The sequence below is a fragment of the Sturnus vulgaris genome, unplaced genomic scaffold, assembly GCF_052056855.1.
Source record: "Sturnus vulgaris isolate bStuVul1 unplaced genomic scaffold, bStuVul1.hap1 Scaffold_84, whole genome shotgun sequence".
NCBI lineage: Eukaryota > Metazoa > Chordata > Aves > Passeriformes > Sturnidae > Sturnus > Sturnus vulgaris.
In genome coordinates, this window is record NW_028276728.1 from 2217617 (window position 1) to 2237884 (window position 20268).

Sequence of the window (20268 nt, forward strand, 5' to 3'; positions counted from 1 at the left end):
TGTTGTCACAGGTGTTTACAATTGCTAGAATGTTAGAGAGCCTTCAAAAATCATTATTCCCATGACACAAGCACAGTTTGAATGGTGTTTTGCTAATTGCACAGCCTTGCAAAGTGACTTGAAAAATTTTTCTGGACAAATCGCTTATCATTTGCCAAGCCCTAGATTGCTGGAGTTAAGTTGTCTCGGTTCGAAAGACAGGTATTTGCTAAGGAAAGGCAAGAACCCCTTCCCTGAGATGGAGAGTGCAACCCCCTCCCAATTATTGTAGTTTGAAATCAGGGGCTTTCAGGAAGAAGATATGGGAGGTAGGAATAACAGTTCTTCACTAATATATCTAACAAGGCAAACAAAAGAAATATCAACAGCTTTAGAAACTGACAACAGAACAGAACAGTATAGCTGAGTTCCAGTCCCTTTTGGCCACAGGCTGTCTCCCTGCGCTCAGTTACTGGTGCTGGGGGCAGGGCAGGTCCCGCGCAGTTGAAGAGGGCTGGGTGATGGCAGTGGCCCAGGCGTGAGAGGGGATGGGAAAGTGACTCCCCCCTCACGGTGTCGGTCGTGGTGCTCGGCAGAGTGTCCGGAGATAGTAGGATGAAGTGGGAGAGCAGCAGAGCGATGTCCAATGGCAGGGAACATGGCTCTTGCTTTGGGATTGTGGGGAAAATGATAGATTGGAGCCCTGGCTGTCTTCCTCTGACTCCACGAGCGAGCGATAGCAAGAGCACCCCAGCCCCTCCTGTCCCACCTTTCCTTTTCTGGTGTTACCCCTGTCCGCAACCCCTGCAAGAGAAACTGTTACTACTAAGGTGTAACCACAAATACTTAGCATTAAAAAATAGGAAAATTTCCACAGAAAGAGAAGGAAACAATTCAACCCCCAACATCAGTGAAGAAACTGCACTATCACTGAAATGACTAAATAGCCTAAAAGGATGTTACAGTGTTTACTGATGGTTGTGGGAAAGCAGAAAACGCCATTATAACATGGAAAGAGGAAAGTGAATGGCAAATGTTAGAGGGATACAAGAGTGGATGATCTCAAATGGTAGAGCTATGGGCTGTAGCTACAGCTTTCCAACACTTTCCCCACACTCCTCTAAATGTGGTAACTGATTCTGCATATGTAGCTGACATCACACAGAGATTAGGGAGAGCACTATTAAAGGAAATTGATAATGCACAACTATTCAACTTACTAAAAACTCTATACCTTACTATCCAAACCAGAACTTACCCTTATTATATCTTATACATTGGGATCACACAGAGGGCAATGCCAGAGCAGATATGCTACCTGGTCCTGCTTGGACAGCACCAGAGCCAGATACACTAGCACAAGCGAAAGCATCACATGAATTTTTCCACCAAGGTGTTTGAGCCTTACAGTGGCAATTCCAGCTGTCAAACACAGAGGCTCGTAATATAGTTAACACCTGTGCTGACTGCCAAGGCCACAGTGTTACACTGCAGATGTGAGTCAACCCTCGTGGACTGCAAACTTTGCAAATCTGGCAAACTGATGTCACACATATCCCTGAATTTGGCTGTCAAGAATATACACATCTCAATTGATACATTTTCATCAGCAATATGGGCTACAGTACACACAGGGGAAAAAGGTTGGGATACCATCACATGTTGGCAATCAGCTTTTGCGGCTTTGGGCATCCCTCTCATCATCAAAACAGACAATGGCCTTGCATACATTTCACAGAAAACAAGGCATTTCCTACAGCTCTGGGGTGTATCACAGCAGCAGTAGGACAGGCTATCATGGAAAGGGCAAATGGTACTTTAAAAGGTACACTTAATAAACAAAAGGGAGGAATGTGTAGTGAATCCCCACAGAGCAAAATGGCTAAAGCTACATATATACTAAATCATTTAACAGTATTAGGAAAGTCCCAGAACCCAGTTATTTTAAATCACCTTCTATGATTACAATCATCCTGTGATGTTCAGCTGCTCAAGCCCAAAGTAATGGTGAGACATCTCCTCACCAAAGACCTCATGGGAAGGTCCTTGCTATCTTATTACCTGGGGAGGGAATATGCCTGTGTTTCCACAGACACTGGAACATGCTGGATACCTGCCAGATGTATCCAGTCTGCACTATGTCCTGCCTGGGACCACAAGCAGCATCCTCCTGATGATCCCTCAACAGACATGACAGAGTTGTGTACAGAGCAATGACCAAAAAAGTTTGTTCACCTACCTCATAGAATCCAGGACTTTTAAAATATCACTTTACTTTAAGATTTATTTGTTTACAATTTTTTTTCCTGTCTAAAAATTGTTTGTTCTCTTGTTTTTTTCTCACAGTTCTAAAGTTGAATGTTTCTATTTATAAAGTTATAATTTCAGTTTAAAAGGTTAAATACTTTCTTATTTATAGAGTTAAGTTGTAATTTATAACTTTAAGCAGTTAAATTGTGACATGCTAGCCCCAAGGTTAGTGTTTTCACCTGACAGCTCCTGAACATGAATGCTGCAGCTCCAGTGATACATGGAACACATTGCCAACTGGGGGAGCTAGATTTGTTAAATTATGTTGAAAGCATCATTCAAGTTAGACTCATGCTATCTGTGTCATCTTGCTTGCAAAGGGCCCTTGCAGGTAAAATGACAGAGAACAGGTTGCATATTTTTAATAAAAAAAAGAAGTGGGAAATTGTCACAGCACAAGCTGGCTTGTAGCTGGGCAATTAATTCAGTCATAGATAAGAAATCCAATCCAGTTAGCCTGGTTCAAGAAACAAGCCCCTAGGTGAACAATGATAGGATATATTCTAACCCAAACAGGGACTACACCCAATGACATTCCATCCTAAGCTGCAGACGCCTCAATGGTCAGAGAGCTGGGCAGTCCTAAGTCCTAACCAATCTACTGTCCTGAGCCAGGGGAGATTCTAACTTCTATATAAGAAAGGTCTGAATAATAAAACAAGCTTTTGTCATATGGATCTCTGAGAGTTCTGAGAGTTGTCTCTGTCTCTGACTCACGGCTCCATGTAACATGCTGACACTGCCAGTGCCCATATCTGGAAATTTCCCAGTGCCAGCACAGCCCAAGTCCAGCAATTTGCTGGTATAGAAAGCCAAAATCCAGCAATTTCCCATTGCTGGCTCAGGCACTTCCCAGATGTGGTGTTTGGAGGCACTGCCAGTGCCCAGAACCAGAAATTCCAGCAAGTCCATTCCAAGCCCCTTGCCCGAGGCTCCAGTCATTCCCCATTCAGGCACAACCTGCAGCTCCTACTGCAGCCCCCTCAAGGCGGACACTGGGGATTCCACCATTTGGCGTGGGTGCCTCTCACAGGGATGGAAAAGAGACTGATCCGTGTGTGTTCCTCTGCAGACATCTCAGTGAAGGTCACCCTAGCCACCTCCTGAGCCATAAGGCCACAGACAAGTTTCAGATGCAGAACTCTGTCCAGAGCTGCCAGGGAAGGGAGGAAGGGAGGGAGGGAAGCAAAAGTTAAGCAGGAAGGAAAACGATGGGATAAATCCAGTCCTGGAGACAGTGTCTGGGCTTGGTGTTGATACCATTTTACAGACAGATTGCTGTGACTGTCTCTGGACATTAATTCTCATGCTCAGTCCATTCTTTCAGATCTATCTTGAAGTGGGTTGGAGGCTTTGGGGGTCTTGAGTGGTTACTTGTCCCCCCTGCTAGATCAGTCTTTGGTTGACAGATCCTTTCCTGTGCTGATGCTGTCTTTTGTCTGTTGTGTCTCCAGGGACTGGAAAGAGGGTGTTTGTGGCAGAAAAGTGGTGCCCTACATGTGCATGGCCCCTTCCACAGTCACATCGTGTTCTTCACCAACAGTCCTTGGATGGCTCTTGGTGTTTGAGACATCTCCATCAGCCCCTTCTCTTCTGGGCTCCTCCCTACACCAACAATAAGTTGCTTTTAAGTGATCTTGGTGTCAGTTAATAAACAGATCTTTGAAAGTGAGCTAATTTAGAAAATAAACCCTGATCCCTTTGTCGTCACCAAAGATCTGTAAGAAAGGACAGTGTTGGTGTAAAGCAAAATAGGACTTAATATTGGCTCACTTTAGAAGTTCCTCTGCACCATCCCTGCACCCTGGAATGAAAAATATTTCTCACTAAAAATCCAGCACGACATTAGTATCTATGACATCCTGTCCCCAAAAGGATAACTACAAATATGAAAAATTATGTCACACCAATATTAAATAAAAACTTACAGCTATTTAATAAAAGCATCCCTAACATCTGACCCAAACAATAACCCCTAATGTAACTCTAACACACCCAAACTGTAAGTCCTAGCCCTGCTCCTAACGCTAACCACTAACCCCTAACTGTAACCTCTAACCCTAACTGTAAGCCAAACTCTGTCCTTTACTCTGCCCTTGGCTTCACTGTTGGGGCCCTCAGCTGGGCTGGTGGTGTCCAGGTGATGGTACCCAGGTGCTGTATGGCTAAAGTGTTGTATTGCAGCAGGTATTATCCAGGTGGATCCACACCTGTGTGGAACTCAGGTGTTGTCCAGGTGTGCCACCATTGTAGGAGTGTGTGAGCTGGGTGCTGTCCAGGTGTAGTGCATCTTACAACAGATATTATCCAGGTATATCTGTGTCACACCTATGCGTGACTCAGGTGTGTGTCACACTCACGTACAACCCAGATGTCACCCCTCACTGACAATATCCCTCCTCAATTGATTCTGTCACCTTCTTGGGAACAGGTGGGGATAGGTACACATTTCACACATGACAATACATGACCTGTGTTGCTGCCCACATGCATCTGTGTACACACACCTGACACAGGTGTTGCTCAGTGGGTGTTTATTGCTGTTTCCATCATAATGCAGCTTCTGTGGCTACATCCTTCTGTGGGGGTGGGTGAGGGCTGTTAGGCAATCCCCCTACCCCAAATGTCTCAGGTGTCACCTGCTCAGGACCTGCAGACATACACCTGGTCCTCTGTGGTCCTGGGGGGGTTGGGGGATACTGGGGGGGTCTTGTGGGATGCCAAGGGACTCCAGGGGTCCTCAGAGGTATTTGGCAGGGTGCCAGGGGTCTCGGGGGGTCCCTCAGTGGCCTCGAAGTGGTCAACACGGAAAGCCCAGCGCCCCGGGACCCCTATGTTGCTGCGGTGGCTGAGGCTCTGCACTGCGCGTGTGCGTGACCCTGGCACATTGTAGTAGTGGACATCATCCCCACTGTTGAAGCCAGCCTGCAGGGAGGAAGATGGGGGAATAGGGGGGGACACGAAGGGAGGGGAACAGGGGGACAGAAGGTGGGGGGTAAATTCTGCTCAAATTCCCATTGAATTTTACCCAAAGTGAGCTTAATTTCACCCCAAATCCACTTCATTCCACCTAAAACCCCCGATTTCAGACCAAATCTCCCTAATTTCACCACAAATCCCCTTAATTCTACCCCAAATTCCCTCAAATCCTATTTTAAATCCCCTAATTTCACCCCAAATCTCTTTAATTCCACCCAAATCCCCTTAATTCCACCTCAAAATGCTCTACCCCATTCAAGCCGAGAATCCCTCCTAGCCCAGTGTCTCCCATCCCTTGGACTGTCCTCATCAGCACATGCCCAGTGTCCCTTTTCCCTCTCTGTGTCTCCACCTGTGCAGGGATGCCCCCCAGGCCAGTGTGGGGATCTCCCTGGTTAGCAATGCCAGTCGTCCACTGCAAGTCCCCGTAGTTGAGCAGGACAAAGCAAGTAACACCGTCGGAGGCTAGCACAGCCTGGAAGGTGTTCACCTGCAGAGAGACATTGTCACCATGTCACTGTGACTGCCAGTTATGTCTCCATCCCTGTGTCCCCAAACCTTTGGTGCCACCATGCCCATTAGGGACATCATGGTTGAAGGTCAAGATATTTGAGCCCCCCCTCACCTTGTCCCATAGCCCACCTTGTCTGAGGCAGCCCCGAAATAGGCCACACGGTCCCAGGTGGCCACGAATGCCCAGGTAGGCTGTGGGGACGGGTCTCCAGGTGGCACAGCGGGTGCCAGGTCCTGGGCCAGGCGTGCCAGCAGTTGGGGGTCCCGGCTCTGGCGGTAGAAGACGTCCCCTCCCAGGCGGGTGTCCACATCAGCCCAGTACGGTGCCACAAAGGGGCGGTGGCCTGGCAGTGGGAAGGGCTGGGGAGTGAACTCCGGGACCATTGTCCCAAAGGACACCACACCGTTGTTGTTCACCTGCAGGCAAAGGTCACCAATGGGACACACCTGGGTGGCACCAACCACAGTGACCCTCCACGGTGGTCCCAGGTACAGTGTCTCCACTATATAGTGTCACCAACTATAGTGACCCCTGTCATTGTGGCCTCAACTGTGATGACCCCCAACCTCCAGTCAGTCACCACAGTCACCTCTAGTCAGTATGGGCCTGGGAGCCCTAGTGTCATCCCAGAATTTACCAGTATGGGCCTGGAACCCCAAAACCACCTGAGGGGCCCACAGGTGTCCCAAATGTCCTCAGGGACCTCCATGGATATCCCCAGGGGTCCCCACTCACCAATGTAGTCAAGGAGGAGGAGGAGGAGGAAGAGGTAACATCAACTCTGGTGGCTGCATCCAACTTGTCAACCTCCCCCTGATGTCACCCTCCACCTGTGTCACCCACCAAATGCCACCCCCTCCATGTCCCCCCGGTCACATGACCCACATAGAGCGAGCGGTGGGCATGCCCAAAGAAGGAGAAGTTTTCCTGCAGGAAGATCTCAGGGCTTGTCCCGTCGTCCTCGTGGTGGGTGGCCTCATCCCCCACCCCTGGTCCGAAGGGGTACAGGACCCCACCTGGGGACACACACTTGTCACACACCTGGGACACACACCCAGTGCCACACAGGACCACACCTGAGGGACACACCCAGTGGCACTTGGGACCTCCCAGTATGGAGTTGGGACCTTCCAGTATAGGCCTGAGACTTCCCATATGAGCCAGGGACCCCCAGCGTCACCCCAGAAACTCCCAGTGTGGTCATGGGGCCTGCTGGTAGGGGACTGGGATGTCCTAGTATGGAGCTGGAACCTCTCAGTAAGGGCCTGAGACCTCCTAGTGAGACTGGAAACTCCTGCTGTAGACCTAGGACCCCCAGTATTACCCCAGAACCTCCCAGTATGGACCTGGCACCTCCCCAGTATAAGCCTGGGACCCCAAACTCACCCAGGGGTCCCACAGGGGTCCCCGATGTCATCAGGGCTCCCCAGTCCTCTGCGTGGCTGAGGAGGAGGAGGATGAGGATGGGGGGGACCTTCATGTGTCCAGGCCTGCAGGAGTGTGATGGGATCCCCATCAACCATGTCCCCATGTCCCTTGTCACCTCTCCATCTTCCCCATGTCCCTAGGGTACCCATATCCCCCCATGCCACTCTATGTCTCCCCCATTGTCCCACATGTCCCCAAAATACCCCCCATGTCCCCTTGTCCTCCCATGTCCTTCATGCTCCCCTTCTATGTCCCCATGACCCCCATGTGCTCTCACTGGTCCCCCATATTCCCCTGTGTCCACCATGTCCCACATGTACCCCCACGTCCCTTATGTCCCCATGTCCCCCATGCCCACCAGTGTCCCCACTCACTGCACTCCCATGGTCCCAGTCTGTCCCAGTGCTGTGACTGGAGCCACTTTATCCTCAGGGAGGGGACAGGCTGGGGGGTGGGGGATGACATGGGACACTCCCAGGTGGCATCTCCCAGGGCCCCAGGCAGTTCCGTCTCTACTCAGATTGCAACTGGGGGGGACTGGAATGGACTGGGGGACTCTGGGAAGGCTGGAGAGGACATTAGGGGGGCACTCAGTGTGACTAGGATGCATTAGGAGGCACTGAGGGTTACTGGGACATACTGGAAGACACTGGGAATGTTGGAGGGGCACTGGGGACACTGGGAGGGACTGGCATGCATTGGGAGGCACTGGGGGACGCTGGAACATACTCGGTGACACTGCAAGGCTTAAACGGGCACTGGAGGGACACTGAGTGACAAGGGAATGCACTAGGAGGCACTAGGGGGACTGGGACAAACTGGGAGGGATTTGGGAACACCATGGGGAATAGTGGGGGAGGACTGGAATGCACTGGGACGGACTGGGGACAATGGGAGTATACTGGGGCCAGCTGAGAGAGGCTGGAAGAGACTGGAGGGGGGGGTAGGAGGGTGTTGTACTGGGAGAGACTGGGGATACCAGGGAGCACACTGGAGAGCCCTGGGGCATGTACTGGGAGGAACTGGGGATACCGGTGAGGGGTATCCTCCAGGTGTGCCATAGCACACACCTCCTCTGGTGGACTCGGATATCCGGGAACCCCCTCGCCTCCCCCTCCCCGGCACCAAACATCCGGGTGCCCCCCCGCCCTTCCCCCCGTGGGACTCAGGCGTCGGGAAATATTGACCGACGGGGGGGACACGGAACCGCCCGCGGCAGGACAGGGTGGGAACAGCCCTCCCCGCCCCCAACTGCCCCCAGCACATTCCCACTTCGTGTTTTCTCTGAATTCCCAGCATTTTATCCCCAGATCACCCGCAAACGGCGTTTTCTCACAGGCTTTATTTTGGGGGTGAAAGCACAGTTTCGGGGTTATAAAAAATCCGGGTTTACCGGATCTGAGGCTGTTTGAGGATGACGTCAGCGCTGAGGTGCGGCCACCCAGGTGAAATGTCAATTTTCCACATCACTGGGTGGGAAGAAAGGCAAAATCGAGGGGAATTCGTGGCAGTTCCCCCCAATTTAGGGTCTTTTCCCCTTTTCTGGACTTGTTAAGCCCATTCTTGAGCTCTTTTCCCTCTATTGCCCGATACCCCAAACCAAAACACAAACTAACAGAGTGTCAGTTTATGCGGTGCTCTATTCAGGGCCCGGGGACCTGCGGACTCACGTCCAAAGTCAGAATCCCACTGGTTCCCTTTTTTAGAGGGTTTTTATACCCTTTTTTACAAATGGTTTATGTGCAGAAGTACACATTCTTCTAAATAATATAGATACATTCACCTTGTAGATAACATTTTACATCATAGATCCTTCATGGTTGCTTACCCTAGGACTATAGTGTTCTCCCCCTTAATCTCCCTCTTACGCCACTACCCACCACCAGTACTTTATTTATGATTATACTCTAACCTTATCACTAACAGTTCTGCATGCTTTGCTAAATCTTTTGAACATTGTTTCCTCAGCACAGCACATTCCTAAGTTAGTTTCCCAGGGCCTACTCTGGGAACTGCAGTCTCCAAGCCTTAGCATTACTACTGCTATTATGGTTTATACACTTTATATTCCAATATTCAGGATTTCTAGTCCATACGGTAACACCTCTGTTGCTAGTCTCTTTCCCCACTCTGAGAGGCTCTTTTCCCCCTTCTTTATTCACTTTTCCTCTGTTTTGGGCTCTTTTCCCCCTTTTTCTTGTCCTTCTCTCCCACTGCCCTCCCCTCTTTGTGCGGGGGTTCCTTCCCGTTCCAGGTGTCTCTCTTTTTTGGCCTCTTTCCCCTATTTTTTGCACTCTTGCTCCCTCTTTAATATTCCTTTCCCCTATTTTTGGGTCATTCACCCATTTTTTGGTGTCTTTTCCCATCTCTTTGAGCTTTTATTCTCATTTGGGTTTTTTTTTTTCCACCTTTTCTTCCCCCTCTCTTCTCCTTTTATCATCTTTTTCCACTTGCTTAATTTCTTTTCCTCTTTCGGCTCCTTTCCTCATTTATAGGTCTCTTTTCCCGTCTTTTAGGGTTATTTTCCCCCCTCTGTGCTCTTGCTCCTTTTTTTGTCTGCTTTCCTGTATTTTGGGGTCCTTTCCCCAGTTTTCACTCTTTCCCCTCTTTTTGGTCTCCCTTCCCATCTTTTTGGGGCTCTTTTCCTTCTTCTAGGTAACTCTTTTCCCCCTTTTTGGTCTCTTTTCCATCTTCTGGAACTTCTTTCCCCTTTTGGGGGAATTATTTTTCCTCTTCCTTTGGTTATTTTTCTCCCCCTTTTTTTGGCACTGCTCCCCCTAAGTGCCACCCCAAAGACACCCAAATCCCTGCAACCCCCCTCCCCCAGGGTCCCCCTGGTGTCACCCACCTGGGTGAAGTCAGGCGCCCGCCAGGCCTTGGCCAGTGCCTGCACGTTGCTCATCACCATCCCGTCAGGCCCTCGCAGGTCGTTGCTGGTGGCACCGTCGTAGTCACCGCAGAGGCCACAGAGCGTCGCCCGCGCTTCCCTGGGCACCTCCACTGTCACCCCCGTAGCGCCCAGTTCCACCAGAAATCCTGGGATCCGGCTGATCCGGAGGGTCCTGTGCACCTCTGTGATGGTCAGCGGTCCTGGGAGCTCCACGGGCAGGGGAGTGGGGACCCCGTTGAGCTGGAGAACCGAATTAGGAGAAAAAAGGGGATTTGGAGCCACACAGGGGCGAAGGGTACTTAGAGGAATCTGGGTGGAAAAGAGGGAGTTTGTGGAAAAATAATAGGATGCGTCAAGGCATGGTGGGGGTAGGATAGGGACAACCCATGTAGGTGCTTCTCTGACATGAAACTTGGGGGGAAAAGAGCAGTTTTGGTCAAATTTATGGGGAACGTCAGTCTATGGATGTCTCTTAGTGACCATCACCCACACAGGTGCTTCACTGGTAGGAAACTGGGGAGGAAAAAAGAGCAATTTGGGGCAAAATTAAGGTAAGAACATCCTGTGGTGCTGATGGGATTGGACAACCCATGTGGACTCTAACCTGGTGAAATTAGGGAAAAAAATATTGATCTTTTTTTATTAAAATGAAGGTCAGGAAGATGTTTAAGGTGACAACACACAGTGGTGACAACGCTTTTGGGTGCCACCCAGTGGCACTGGGTGATAACTTACCCAGACCTTCCTGTCCCTCTGCACGGTGATGAAGCTGTGGGGGGTGAAGAGGTGAAGTGCCATCACTGCCGGCTGCTCCCCAGTGTCCCTGATGTCCCCCAGCAGCCGGAACCATGCGGGCTCCCGGGGATCACACACGCTGGCCACCACGTAAATGCCGGGGGCCAGGGCAGTCCCAGTAAGGCCGTCAAAGGTGATGAAGCGGGTGGCAGGGGACAGGGTGCAGCGCCCCGGGCGTGCGATGCAGGTGCGGGTGCCGTCACGGAGGCCACAGGTGTGGCCAAAGGGACAAGTGAAGGGGCGGCACTGGAGGCCCCCAGGTCCCCGGCAGGTGCAGGACTGCGAGCAGTCAGGCGTCAGCATGGTCTCAGCAATCTGTTTTCGTGGATAAAATGTGGAAAGTGGGGAAAAGTGGCCTAAAATGGCCCAAACAATGGGGATGATGATGCTGTGAGGTAGTGTGGGGGGGAAGGGGGCCCACGTCTCCCATATCTCCTATGTGTCTTCATACCCCCAATGGGTGCCCATGAGGACCACCAGCATGTCCCCAGTGTGTGCCCATGTCCCCATACAACCCCATGTCCCCCATGGGGGCACACTGGGGGGGACTGGGACCTGCTGGGGGAAACTGGGAACACTGGTGAAGACACAGGGAATGACTCTGGGACATGCTGAGAGACACTGGGAAGGACACTAATTTCCCCCACTAAGGGACTGGGATGCCTTGGGAGGCACCGTGGGGGGAACAAACTAGGAGGGACTGGGAACAGTGTGGGGGAGAGTGGGGGAGGACTTGCATACCCTGAGAGGGACTGTGCACAATACAGGGAATACCAGGAGAGACTGGAGGGGACTGGAGAGACGCTGAGTAAAGAGGGATCCACTGGGGGATGTGTTTGGGGGATGTGTTTGAGGGAAGTGGGACACACTGGGGAGAAATGGTGACATGAAGGATGCTGGGGCGTACTAGGAGGGACGGGGGACACTATGGGAGGCACATTGAAGGGGCCTGGGATCAACTGGGAGAGACTGGAAGGGATGGGGAGGAATCGTGTTGCACTTGGAGGGACTGAGGATACTGTGAGGCATAGCATACTGGACGGGACTGGGGCGACTGAGAACACCGGAAGGCACACTGGAAGCAACTGGGATGTACTGGGAAGGACTGGAGACACTGTGGGGCACTTAGGAAGCAACTAGAAAGGACCAGTGGAGAACTGGGGTGTACTGGGAGGGACTAGGAACACTGTGGGAGGCACACTGAAGGGACCCTGGATCAACATGGGGAGCCTGGAAGGAACTAGGGCTGCAACTGGGCTGTACTGAAAGGCTCTGGGGCCACACCCACCTGGAAGTAACGCCCCTGGTGGAGGCAGCCGCAGGTCCCCGGGAGGACGCAGCGGGCCCCATCGAACAGCAGCCCTTCGGCACACTGACACCCCTCAAAGCAGCGCTCGCTGCACGGGGGCGGGGCCGACACACCTGCACAGGTGTGCTCACAGGTGCGGGCACACAGCTGGTAGTGGCTCTTGGGGGGGCAGGTGAGAGCTGGGAGACGGAGGAAAGAAAGAGACGGGGTCAATGGGGCTACTGGGGGGTCATCTGGGGTCGATAGGTGTCTCCTGGAATCAATGCCATCCCGTCTTTGGGGTGGGTGGTCCCATGGGGTTCCCATTTGGGGACACCGGGGACGCCCCACCGGTTGCACAGGGTTCCATTAGGGGACACAGGCTTCAGATGGGGGCTTAGCAATGTGGACGTGTACCCCTTTCTCCATGCAGGAATGAGCCCCTGTTCCATTCTACTCCTCCCGATCTCCAAATTCCCACCCCCACCAAAATTGTCCACTCCCTGCAGAATTCCTGCCCCCACAAAAATCCTGACCCTCAGATTCCCATCCTCCCAAAACTTCACCATCCCAAATTCCCAACTCCAAATTTCCTGTCACCTCAGATTCCCGACTCCCCCAAAATTCCCAACCCCTCTATGTACTCACGGCAACCTGTGGTCTCCCGCCACTCCCGGAGCGTGCCTCCGGCTGCCTGGCACGCGGCTGCGTAGCCCTGAAAGCTGGGACAGGGGTCGCTCACGCCCCCGCACACCTGGCGCTCGCAGGTCACCAGGTAGGTGCGGGGCGGCAGTGCCCCGTGACACCCCGCAAAGGGTCCCTCAGGGTCCGCCAGCACCGCGCAGCGCCGCTCCTGGGCCGGGGAGCAGCTGGGGGCGGGCGCCACGTGGGTGCAGGCTAGGGGGGTGCTGCCCAGAGCCTCCCCGTCGGGGTGATCGTCGTTGGGGTCCCCATTGAAGTTGCCACAGAGGCCCCGGGGGCGGCGGGATGCGGGGGGCAGCGTCAGCACCACATACGCTTTGCCGTCGTAGAGGATTTTTGGGCCCCCCTGGACCTGGAGCAGCCGGTGGGACCCCACCTGCGCCACCCCCACCACGCTCCCACGCAGCCACAGCGGCAGCAAGTGGCGCTCGCCATCCACCTGGGAGCAGACAGGGGTGAGGATCCCAAAAGGGAACTCGGACCACCAAAGGTGGGCTTAACCCCCCCCAAAAGAGGGTTTGCATCCCCAAAAACTGGGTTTGCACCCCCAAAACCAGGATCTGGACTTCCTTCTGTGCACCTCAAACCAATGGTTTACAGCCCAAAACGGGACGGTTATTACACTCCAAAAAGAGGGTTTTCAACCCCAAAATCATGGTTTCTGCCCCAAATCTAGCATTAGCACGCTAGAAAGGGCCGGTTCACCCCAGAGTGCACATCAAAAGTGGGGTGTGTACCCCAAAAGCAGCTCTTGCACCCTTTCCCACTGCCATATCCCTCAAAACCCCTTTTTCACCCCCAAAACAGGGATTGTACCTGCCAAACCAGGCTTGCACCCCCAAAACGTGGCTTGCACTCGCAAAACAGGGTGTGCACCCCGAAGTCAGAGCTTTCCCCCTAAACCAGGCCTTTCCTCACTGCTGCACCTCCCATAACCCTATTTCCATCCCCTTTTTTGCCCCCCAAATATCTTTTTGCCCCCAAAACCACGGCTTACGCCCCTAAGCCCTCCACTCACCGTCACCTCCCACTGCTGTCCCCTGTCCATCACCACAGTCATCCCGTGCGCCATCACTGTCACCCGCTGCACCTCCGTGTCCTCCTGCTCCAAGGCCACTGTGATAGGCTCCAGCTCTTCTTCAGGCTCACCCCTCTCCAACTCCAGCAGCAGGAGGGTGCAGGACCCCCCAAAATTCCCCAGGTGCCCATCAAAGGTGCTGTAAGCCCCTGCCCCCAAAACCTGGCACTGGCTGCAGGTGCGGGTGTGGCACCCCAGCACCCCATCCTGCACTGTGCATTCCTCGTCACTAGAGCAGCCTGGAGTGGGGTGACACTCCAGCCTCCCATTTTCGGAGCAGACGCAGCGCTGAGTGCAGGGGGGCTCAGGGTAAAACTGTACCCCCCGGGGATAGTAGCGGCCCTCCAAAAGACAGCCACACTGGGGGAGGGGCACGCAGTGATCCCCACTCCGGAAAAATCCGGGATCGCAGAAACAACCTTCAGAGCATGTGGAGACATCAGAGCAGTCCTGAGGTCCAGCTTCGTCTTGGCAGGTGGGGGGGCAGGGGGGGCCGCAGAGCTCATAGTGCTGGTTTGGGGGGCACACGGGGCCTGTCAGGAAGGGAGAAGAGTTGGGAAAACCAAAACCCCCATGGACACAAAAAAACTCCCTGCAAACCCTCCAAACCCTCATGGACAACCCAAATTCCCATGGATGCCCCAGAACTCTCCATGCAGGCTCCAAATTCCCAAACCCTCCCTTGGGACATCCCAAAACTCCCTTGTTTGAACCCCAGAACCCCTCATCCAGGCCTCCCCTTGTGCAGACATCAAACACCCCACGGACACCCCAAAGCTACCTGTGTAGACTCCAAAATCCCCACTGACACTACATAGCTCCCCTTGGAGACCCAAAACCCCTGGGAACGCCTCTAACCTCCCACAGACAGCCCCAACCCCCTTCCCTTCCCCCGCCAGACACCGCAAACTCCTCCATGGACAGTCCAAAACTCCTTGCCTAACCCCTATGTCCGTCTCTGCCCTGCAAAACCCCCCGTACTCCCCCACGTTCCCCAAGGTTCCCTCCATACTGCAGAAGGCAGCCGTGCGCCACGGCCGCACAGCAGCGCCCTGGCTCTGGCATGCAGCAACGTAGGCGCCAATGGCCTGGCACACGGTGTCCTGGTGTCCCTCGTACAGACAGGCATCAAAGAGACAGTCATCCAGGTAAGGGGCGGGGTCGATGACAGCATGGCAGGCAGCAAAGGGCCCCCGTTTCTTCCCCAGCAGCCCACAGTGCTTGTCCCCACGGTAGGCACGTTTCTGGGCATCGCTGCACACCTGGCAGCCCTCATTGCACCCAGGTGAGCACCCAGGGACATCGCCGACCTTCCAGCTGTCCCCCAGATGGGTCTCGTTGTCAGCACGGTGGCCATCACGGGTGATAAAGTCGTCGTGGGGGTCGCCATTGGCGTTGCCGCAGAGGCCGCAGACAGCACTGGCGTAGGTGCTGGGGATGATGACACGGGCGTAGCTGTACCAGTCAAAGGTGACAGTGACACCTGCGTCAGTGGTGATGAAGCCGTGGACGCCACGGAGGGACACCTGGAGCTGGTGGTTGTGGGTGAAGGGAAGGTCCAACAGGACACCATTAACCTGGAAAGAGAGTCGTGGGTGTCATGAGGTCACACAATGAAGTTGAAACCTACCCAGGTGTCATAGAATGACCTGCAAGACCACCTAGACGCCATGTGATTACCTTGAAACCCATCTGAAGACCATACAATGACCTTGAAACCTAATCCAATGCCATGCAATTACCCTGAAACCCACCCAGATGCCATACAAGGGCTTTGTAGCCCACCCAGACGCCACCCCAATGACTTTGAGACCCATCTAAACACCATCGAAGGATCTTGAAACCTAACCAGATGCCTTGAAATGACTTAGAAACCCACCTAAACACCTTACAAGGACCTTGAAACTTCATCCAGGTGTCATGTGATGATCTTGAAGTGCACTTGAAGACCGTATCATGACCTTGAGCCCTCCCCAGATGCCATGCAATGACTGAACCACCCTCACGATCTCCTTCATCCCTACCTTGACCTTCTGGGGATGTTCCTGACTGAGGCTGAGCGTCATGTTGTACACCTCCATGGTGACCACCTTGGTGAAGGAGACCAGGCGGCTGCCGCGGTGATTGTTCTCCACAGTGACAGCAAAGGGGATGAGGGTGGGGTCAGTGGAGCAAAGCCCAGCCAAGAGGTAGACACAGGTACCCATGAAGTCGTAGCGGTGCCCATCAAAGGTGGTATAGTGGGGGTCACCAGTAGCCACGCAGATGGAGCGGCTGACGGCCACGCACTGCCGCACGCCCTTCACCACCGTGCACACCTCACCAGGCTTACACCTGGAGTCCTTGCACACCACCATTCCCAGCTCCGTGTCACACCTGCACCTGGACTGACAGGTGTCATCACCCCAAAACTCCTCGCCAGGGCGGTAGTAGCGGCCGTCACGGGTGCAGCCACAGTGAGACACTGGCACGCACTGTCCACCACTGAGCACGTGGCCAGCGTTACAGGCACAGGTCTCCACACAGGGCTGATCACAAGTGGCCGGATTGTCCCAGTTGGAGCAGGTGGCTGGACAGGCATTGCCACAGGGCTCATAGTGGCTGTTTTCAGGGCAAGGTAAGGCTGCAGGGGGAGGAAACTGGGGTGAGGGAGGGATTAAGGGAGTGGACAGCATTCAACAGAGTGGGTGGGAATTGGGAAAGTGTCTCAAACATGGGGAAGGGTCTGGAAAACAAGGTCTGGAAAACAAGGAGGAAAGTCTGGGAAATGTGGGGAGAGACGGGCACAAGTGCGATGAGGTCTGAGCCATGTGGCAAGGGTCTGGGCCATGTGGGATAGGGTCTAGAATACACAGGATGAGGTCTGGGACACAAGGATAAAGGATTCAAACATGTGGCAAGGATGGGGTCTGGGAGATATCTGTGACACAAAGATAAAGGTCTGGCTCATGTGGGAAAGATCTGGCTGGTGTGGGATGGATTCCTGGAAAGATGGGGTGGGTTCTGAGACACCAGAAGCATCTGGAGCATCAGGAGAAAGTTCTGGAGAACTTCCAAGGATCACCTGAGGGATTTGAGGGCTTCAACCCAGGATGGATCCCACTCCATGCCCCTTCTCCCCCACTCTGGCTCTTTCCCTTCCCAAAGAAAACCCCGGCCCTTACGGCATCCTGATGGCGTCCTCCAGTCATGGACCACGGCCCCATGCTTCTGACATGTCGCTGCATATGTCTCCAGCACCTGGCAGAGGATCGATCTCGCCCCATCGCTCAGGCAAAGGTCAGAAAGGCAGTTGCGATAGAAGTCGTGAGGCTTCACTATGTTGTGGCATGCTCTGAAGGGCCCCTGGAAGGATTTTTTGATAATCCCACAGTACTGGTTCCCGCCATAAAGCTCCTTCTTCTCCTCATCACATACTGGGCATGCTCCATCACAATAATCCCAACAAATTGGGTCGTCGACCTCAGAGTCAGCACTTTTCCAGCTTTTGGCCCAAGTGATGATGGCAGTGATGTTGTCACCAGCCTCAGGGATATCATCAAGGGGCTTGAGGTTGAAATTCCCGCAGAGGCCACGGACATGGCGGAAGTAGCTGCTGGGGAGGTCAATCAAGAGGTGCCAGTTCCAGTCGTAGGAGACTCGGAGACCAAAATCTGTCTCCAGAGCAACGCGGAGCCCACTGGGACGGACCCGCACCTTCCCGTCTGCCAGGAGCACTGGGAGCAGTGTCACCTCCCCGTTCACCTGCCAATGGCCCAACATTCCCAGTTATCTCAATGTTTCAGTCTCAATATGCACCAGTGTTTTATGTATCCTAATATTCTATTCCCCACATATCCCAATTCTTTATTCCCAGCCTAGTCCAACACTAAATCCCATCATATTCCTACATCCTACATACCCCAACATTTTATTCCTGCCATATTCTATTACTGACGTACGCCAACATTTTATTCCCACTATGACCCAGTATTTTATTCCCAAAGTATTCAAACACCCCACAGTATTTTATTCATGCTGCATCCCAACATTTCATTCCTGAAATATCCTAATATTTTATTCCCCAGACACACCAACATTTTATTCCTGGCATATCCTGTTTTATTGATGGAATATCCCAACATTTTATTCCCAACACACCCCAACATCTTATTCCAATCTTATCTCAACATTCTGTCCCTGACGTATCCAAATATTCTATTCCCCATATTTTGTTCCCACCATTTCTCAACTTTTTATTCCTGACATATCCCAACATTTTATTCCCAAAATATCCCAACATTTCAACAATCTGCCTCCCAGTATGATTGATTTATCCCAAAATAACATTGCCACTGGCTGGATGAAGAAGCACGTAGGGAAGAGCAAAATGTTGGGAAAAGGCCCAAGTTCTCACATTTCCACCCAACTCACCCGGACTCTTCCATCTTCATTCCGGCGGAAGGAGATGCGTTGTCCATAGACATCAACATTGACCAAGGAGACATAGGACACAGATTGGATCCCACCATGGATGTCGTTCTTGGCCTCAACCCTGAAGGGCACCAGCCCAGGGTCATTCCCATGGGATTCGGCCATGGTGTAGGTGCAGGTTCCTTGGAAGTCAAAGTCAAGGCCATCGAAGGTACGGAAGTGTGGGTCACCCCATGCCCAGCATGTGGCGATCAGGGCTGGGACGCAGCGGGATTGGGCACCGCGGGGCCGGCAGCGCTCCTTGGGGCGGCAGTGCAGGGACTTGCAGGGGTCTGCGAGGGGAGGGAGAGCAGGATGAGCTGTGCGCTAGTTGAAACAGGAGATAAACACTGGGGGAAGCCATGGGTTGGGGAAAAGGATGGGAAAAAAAGTGGAGGGAAGTCACGTGAGAGAGAAAACTATGAGATCACCATGGAATAGGAGAAATCGTGAAATGGAAAACCATGGGAAAGACCATGGGAAAAACAATGAGAAACACCATGGGAAAGCCCATGGAAGAAGCCATGGGATGGGAGAAACCATGGGAAAAATAATGGGATGGGGGAAAAAACATCCAAAAAACATTGGGAGAAACCATGGGAAGAATTGCCCAGTCCCTGACCCTTAGTGACAGGGACCGGATTCTGTTCCCTCCACCTCACCTTCCCTTTTTTCACCAATCAACCCCTCAATCATCCCCAGATCCACTTAGCATCTAAAACGTCCTTTTCCCTCATTTCTTCTCACTTTTATTGATGCATCCCAAGACCCCTTCCCGGATTTCACAGGATTCGTCCTCAGTGCAAGTGTGCTCATGGCAGGTAAGACCCTGGCCAGGGACACAGGTGCAACGGCGCTGGCAGTGATCCTGGAAAAGCAACTCATGGGGCTGCCGGGGGGGAGAAGGGAGAAAGGGAAAACCGTAAAAATTTGGGATAAAAAGAAAAAATGCAGAGAAAAGGATGTAAGTGCTGAAGAATAGGGAAAACAGTGAACACATTGCAAGGCAAAGGGATGTACATGCATATCTTCCCCACAAATAAGGAAAAAGGGGGAATGGAAGAAAAAAGACATAAATATATAACAATAGGGAGGAAATCCTGGGGAAAAGCATAAATATAGGAAAAAATGGGGGAAATGCAGAAAAAGAAATGCAAATGCATAACACAGGGAGAAATGCAGGCATGAAAAAAGATGTAACTGCCTAAAAATAGGAAAAAAGAAAAGAAATACAGGGAAATATGACATAAAAATGGGGGGATAGAAAAGGGGAAAATGCTGGGAAATCGAGACAGAAAAATAGGGGAAAATGCAAGAAATAAAGGTGCAAATGCATAAAAATAGGGAAAACGGGGGAAACTAATTTTTAAAATGTAAATACATTAAGCCAGGAAAAAAACCCACCATGAAAACAGAGGTAAATGCAGAAAAGTATCAGACAAAGGAAAACAAATGCAGGAAAAATATAGGTAAGGACATAAAAAAAAAAGAAAGAAGAAGGAAGAGAAGAAAAAAGGAAGCAAATGTATAAAAATAGGGAAGAAATGAAGGAAAAAAAGACGTAGATTTTCCTAAAACCAGGAAAAAAGGCCAGAAAAACTACCTTATAGTATTCGCCATCCCTAAAACATGTGCAGTACTCCTCAGGAACGCATTTGTGTCCGTCAAACACAGAGCCCTGGTGGCACTGGCAGCCCTCAGTGCATGTCTGGGGACAAGTGGTGGCATTTCCAGCACAGGTGTTGGCGCAGGTGTTGGCACAAAGGGAGTAGGTGCTGTTGGCCGGGCAGTTGAGGGCTGCCAATTTTCAAAGAATCATGGACTGAGTTGTATTGGAAGGGACCTTAAAGCTC

The 20268-nt window shown here is 52.2% G+C and overlaps 2 protein-coding genes across 8 annotated transcripts in view; both read right to left on the bottom strand.

Annotated features, from left to right (window-relative positions):
* LOC106863230 (sushi, nidogen and EGF-like domain-containing protein 1) lies at positions 1–8677 on the bottom strand. Of its 2 annotated transcripts, XM_088158664.1 has the most exons (6): positions 8547–8677; positions 7169–7272; positions 6668–6798; positions 5911–6198; positions 5621–5758; positions 1–5214 (listed from the first exon to the last, which is right to left on the bottom strand). In XM_088158664.1, exons 2-6 carry the CDS (start codon positions 7260–7262, stop codon positions 4933–4935), a joined length of 933 nt encoding a protein of 310 aa, XP_088014790.1. In that variant the 5' UTR covers positions 7263–7272; positions 8547–8677; the 3' UTR covers positions 1–4932. The 2 variants fall into 2 exon arrangements, with proteins under 2 accessions (XP_088014790.1, XP_088014789.1); XM_088158663.1 differs by lacking the exon at positions 8547–8677 and having other exon boundaries at positions 7169–8381.
* The window catches only part of LOC106864691 (IgGFc-binding protein-like), a 27552-nt gene continuing 14503 nt past the window's right edge, over positions 7220–20268 (bottom strand). For 2 of the 6 annotated variants that reach the window (XM_088158658.1, XM_088158657.1), the window contains 12 exons: positions 20019–20212; positions 19163–19304; positions 18377–18708; positions 17128–17707; positions 15988–16586; positions 14976–15540; positions 13904–14496; positions 12832–13324; positions 12184–12383; positions 10836–11210; positions 10059–10340; positions 8535–8679 (listed from right to left, as the gene is read on the bottom strand). In XM_088158658.1, the coding sequence (XP_088014784.1) occupies positions 8677–8679; positions 10059–10340; positions 10836–11210; positions 12184–12383; positions 12832–13324; positions 13904–14496; positions 14976–15540; positions 15988–16586; positions 17128–17707; positions 18377–18708; positions 19163–19304; positions 20019–20212 (4358 nt within the window). In that variant the 3' untranslated portion in view covers positions 8535–8676. Of the gene's footprint in view, positions 7273–8534; positions 8680–10058; positions 10341–10835; positions 11211–12183; positions 12384–12831; positions 13325–13831; positions 14497–14975; positions 15541–15987; positions 16587–17127; positions 17708–18376; positions 18709–19162; positions 19305–20018; positions 20213–20268 lie in introns of those variants that run through there. The other 4 variants (XR_015801064.1, XM_088158659.1, XR_015801065.1 and 1 more) reach the window with 4 other exon arrangements.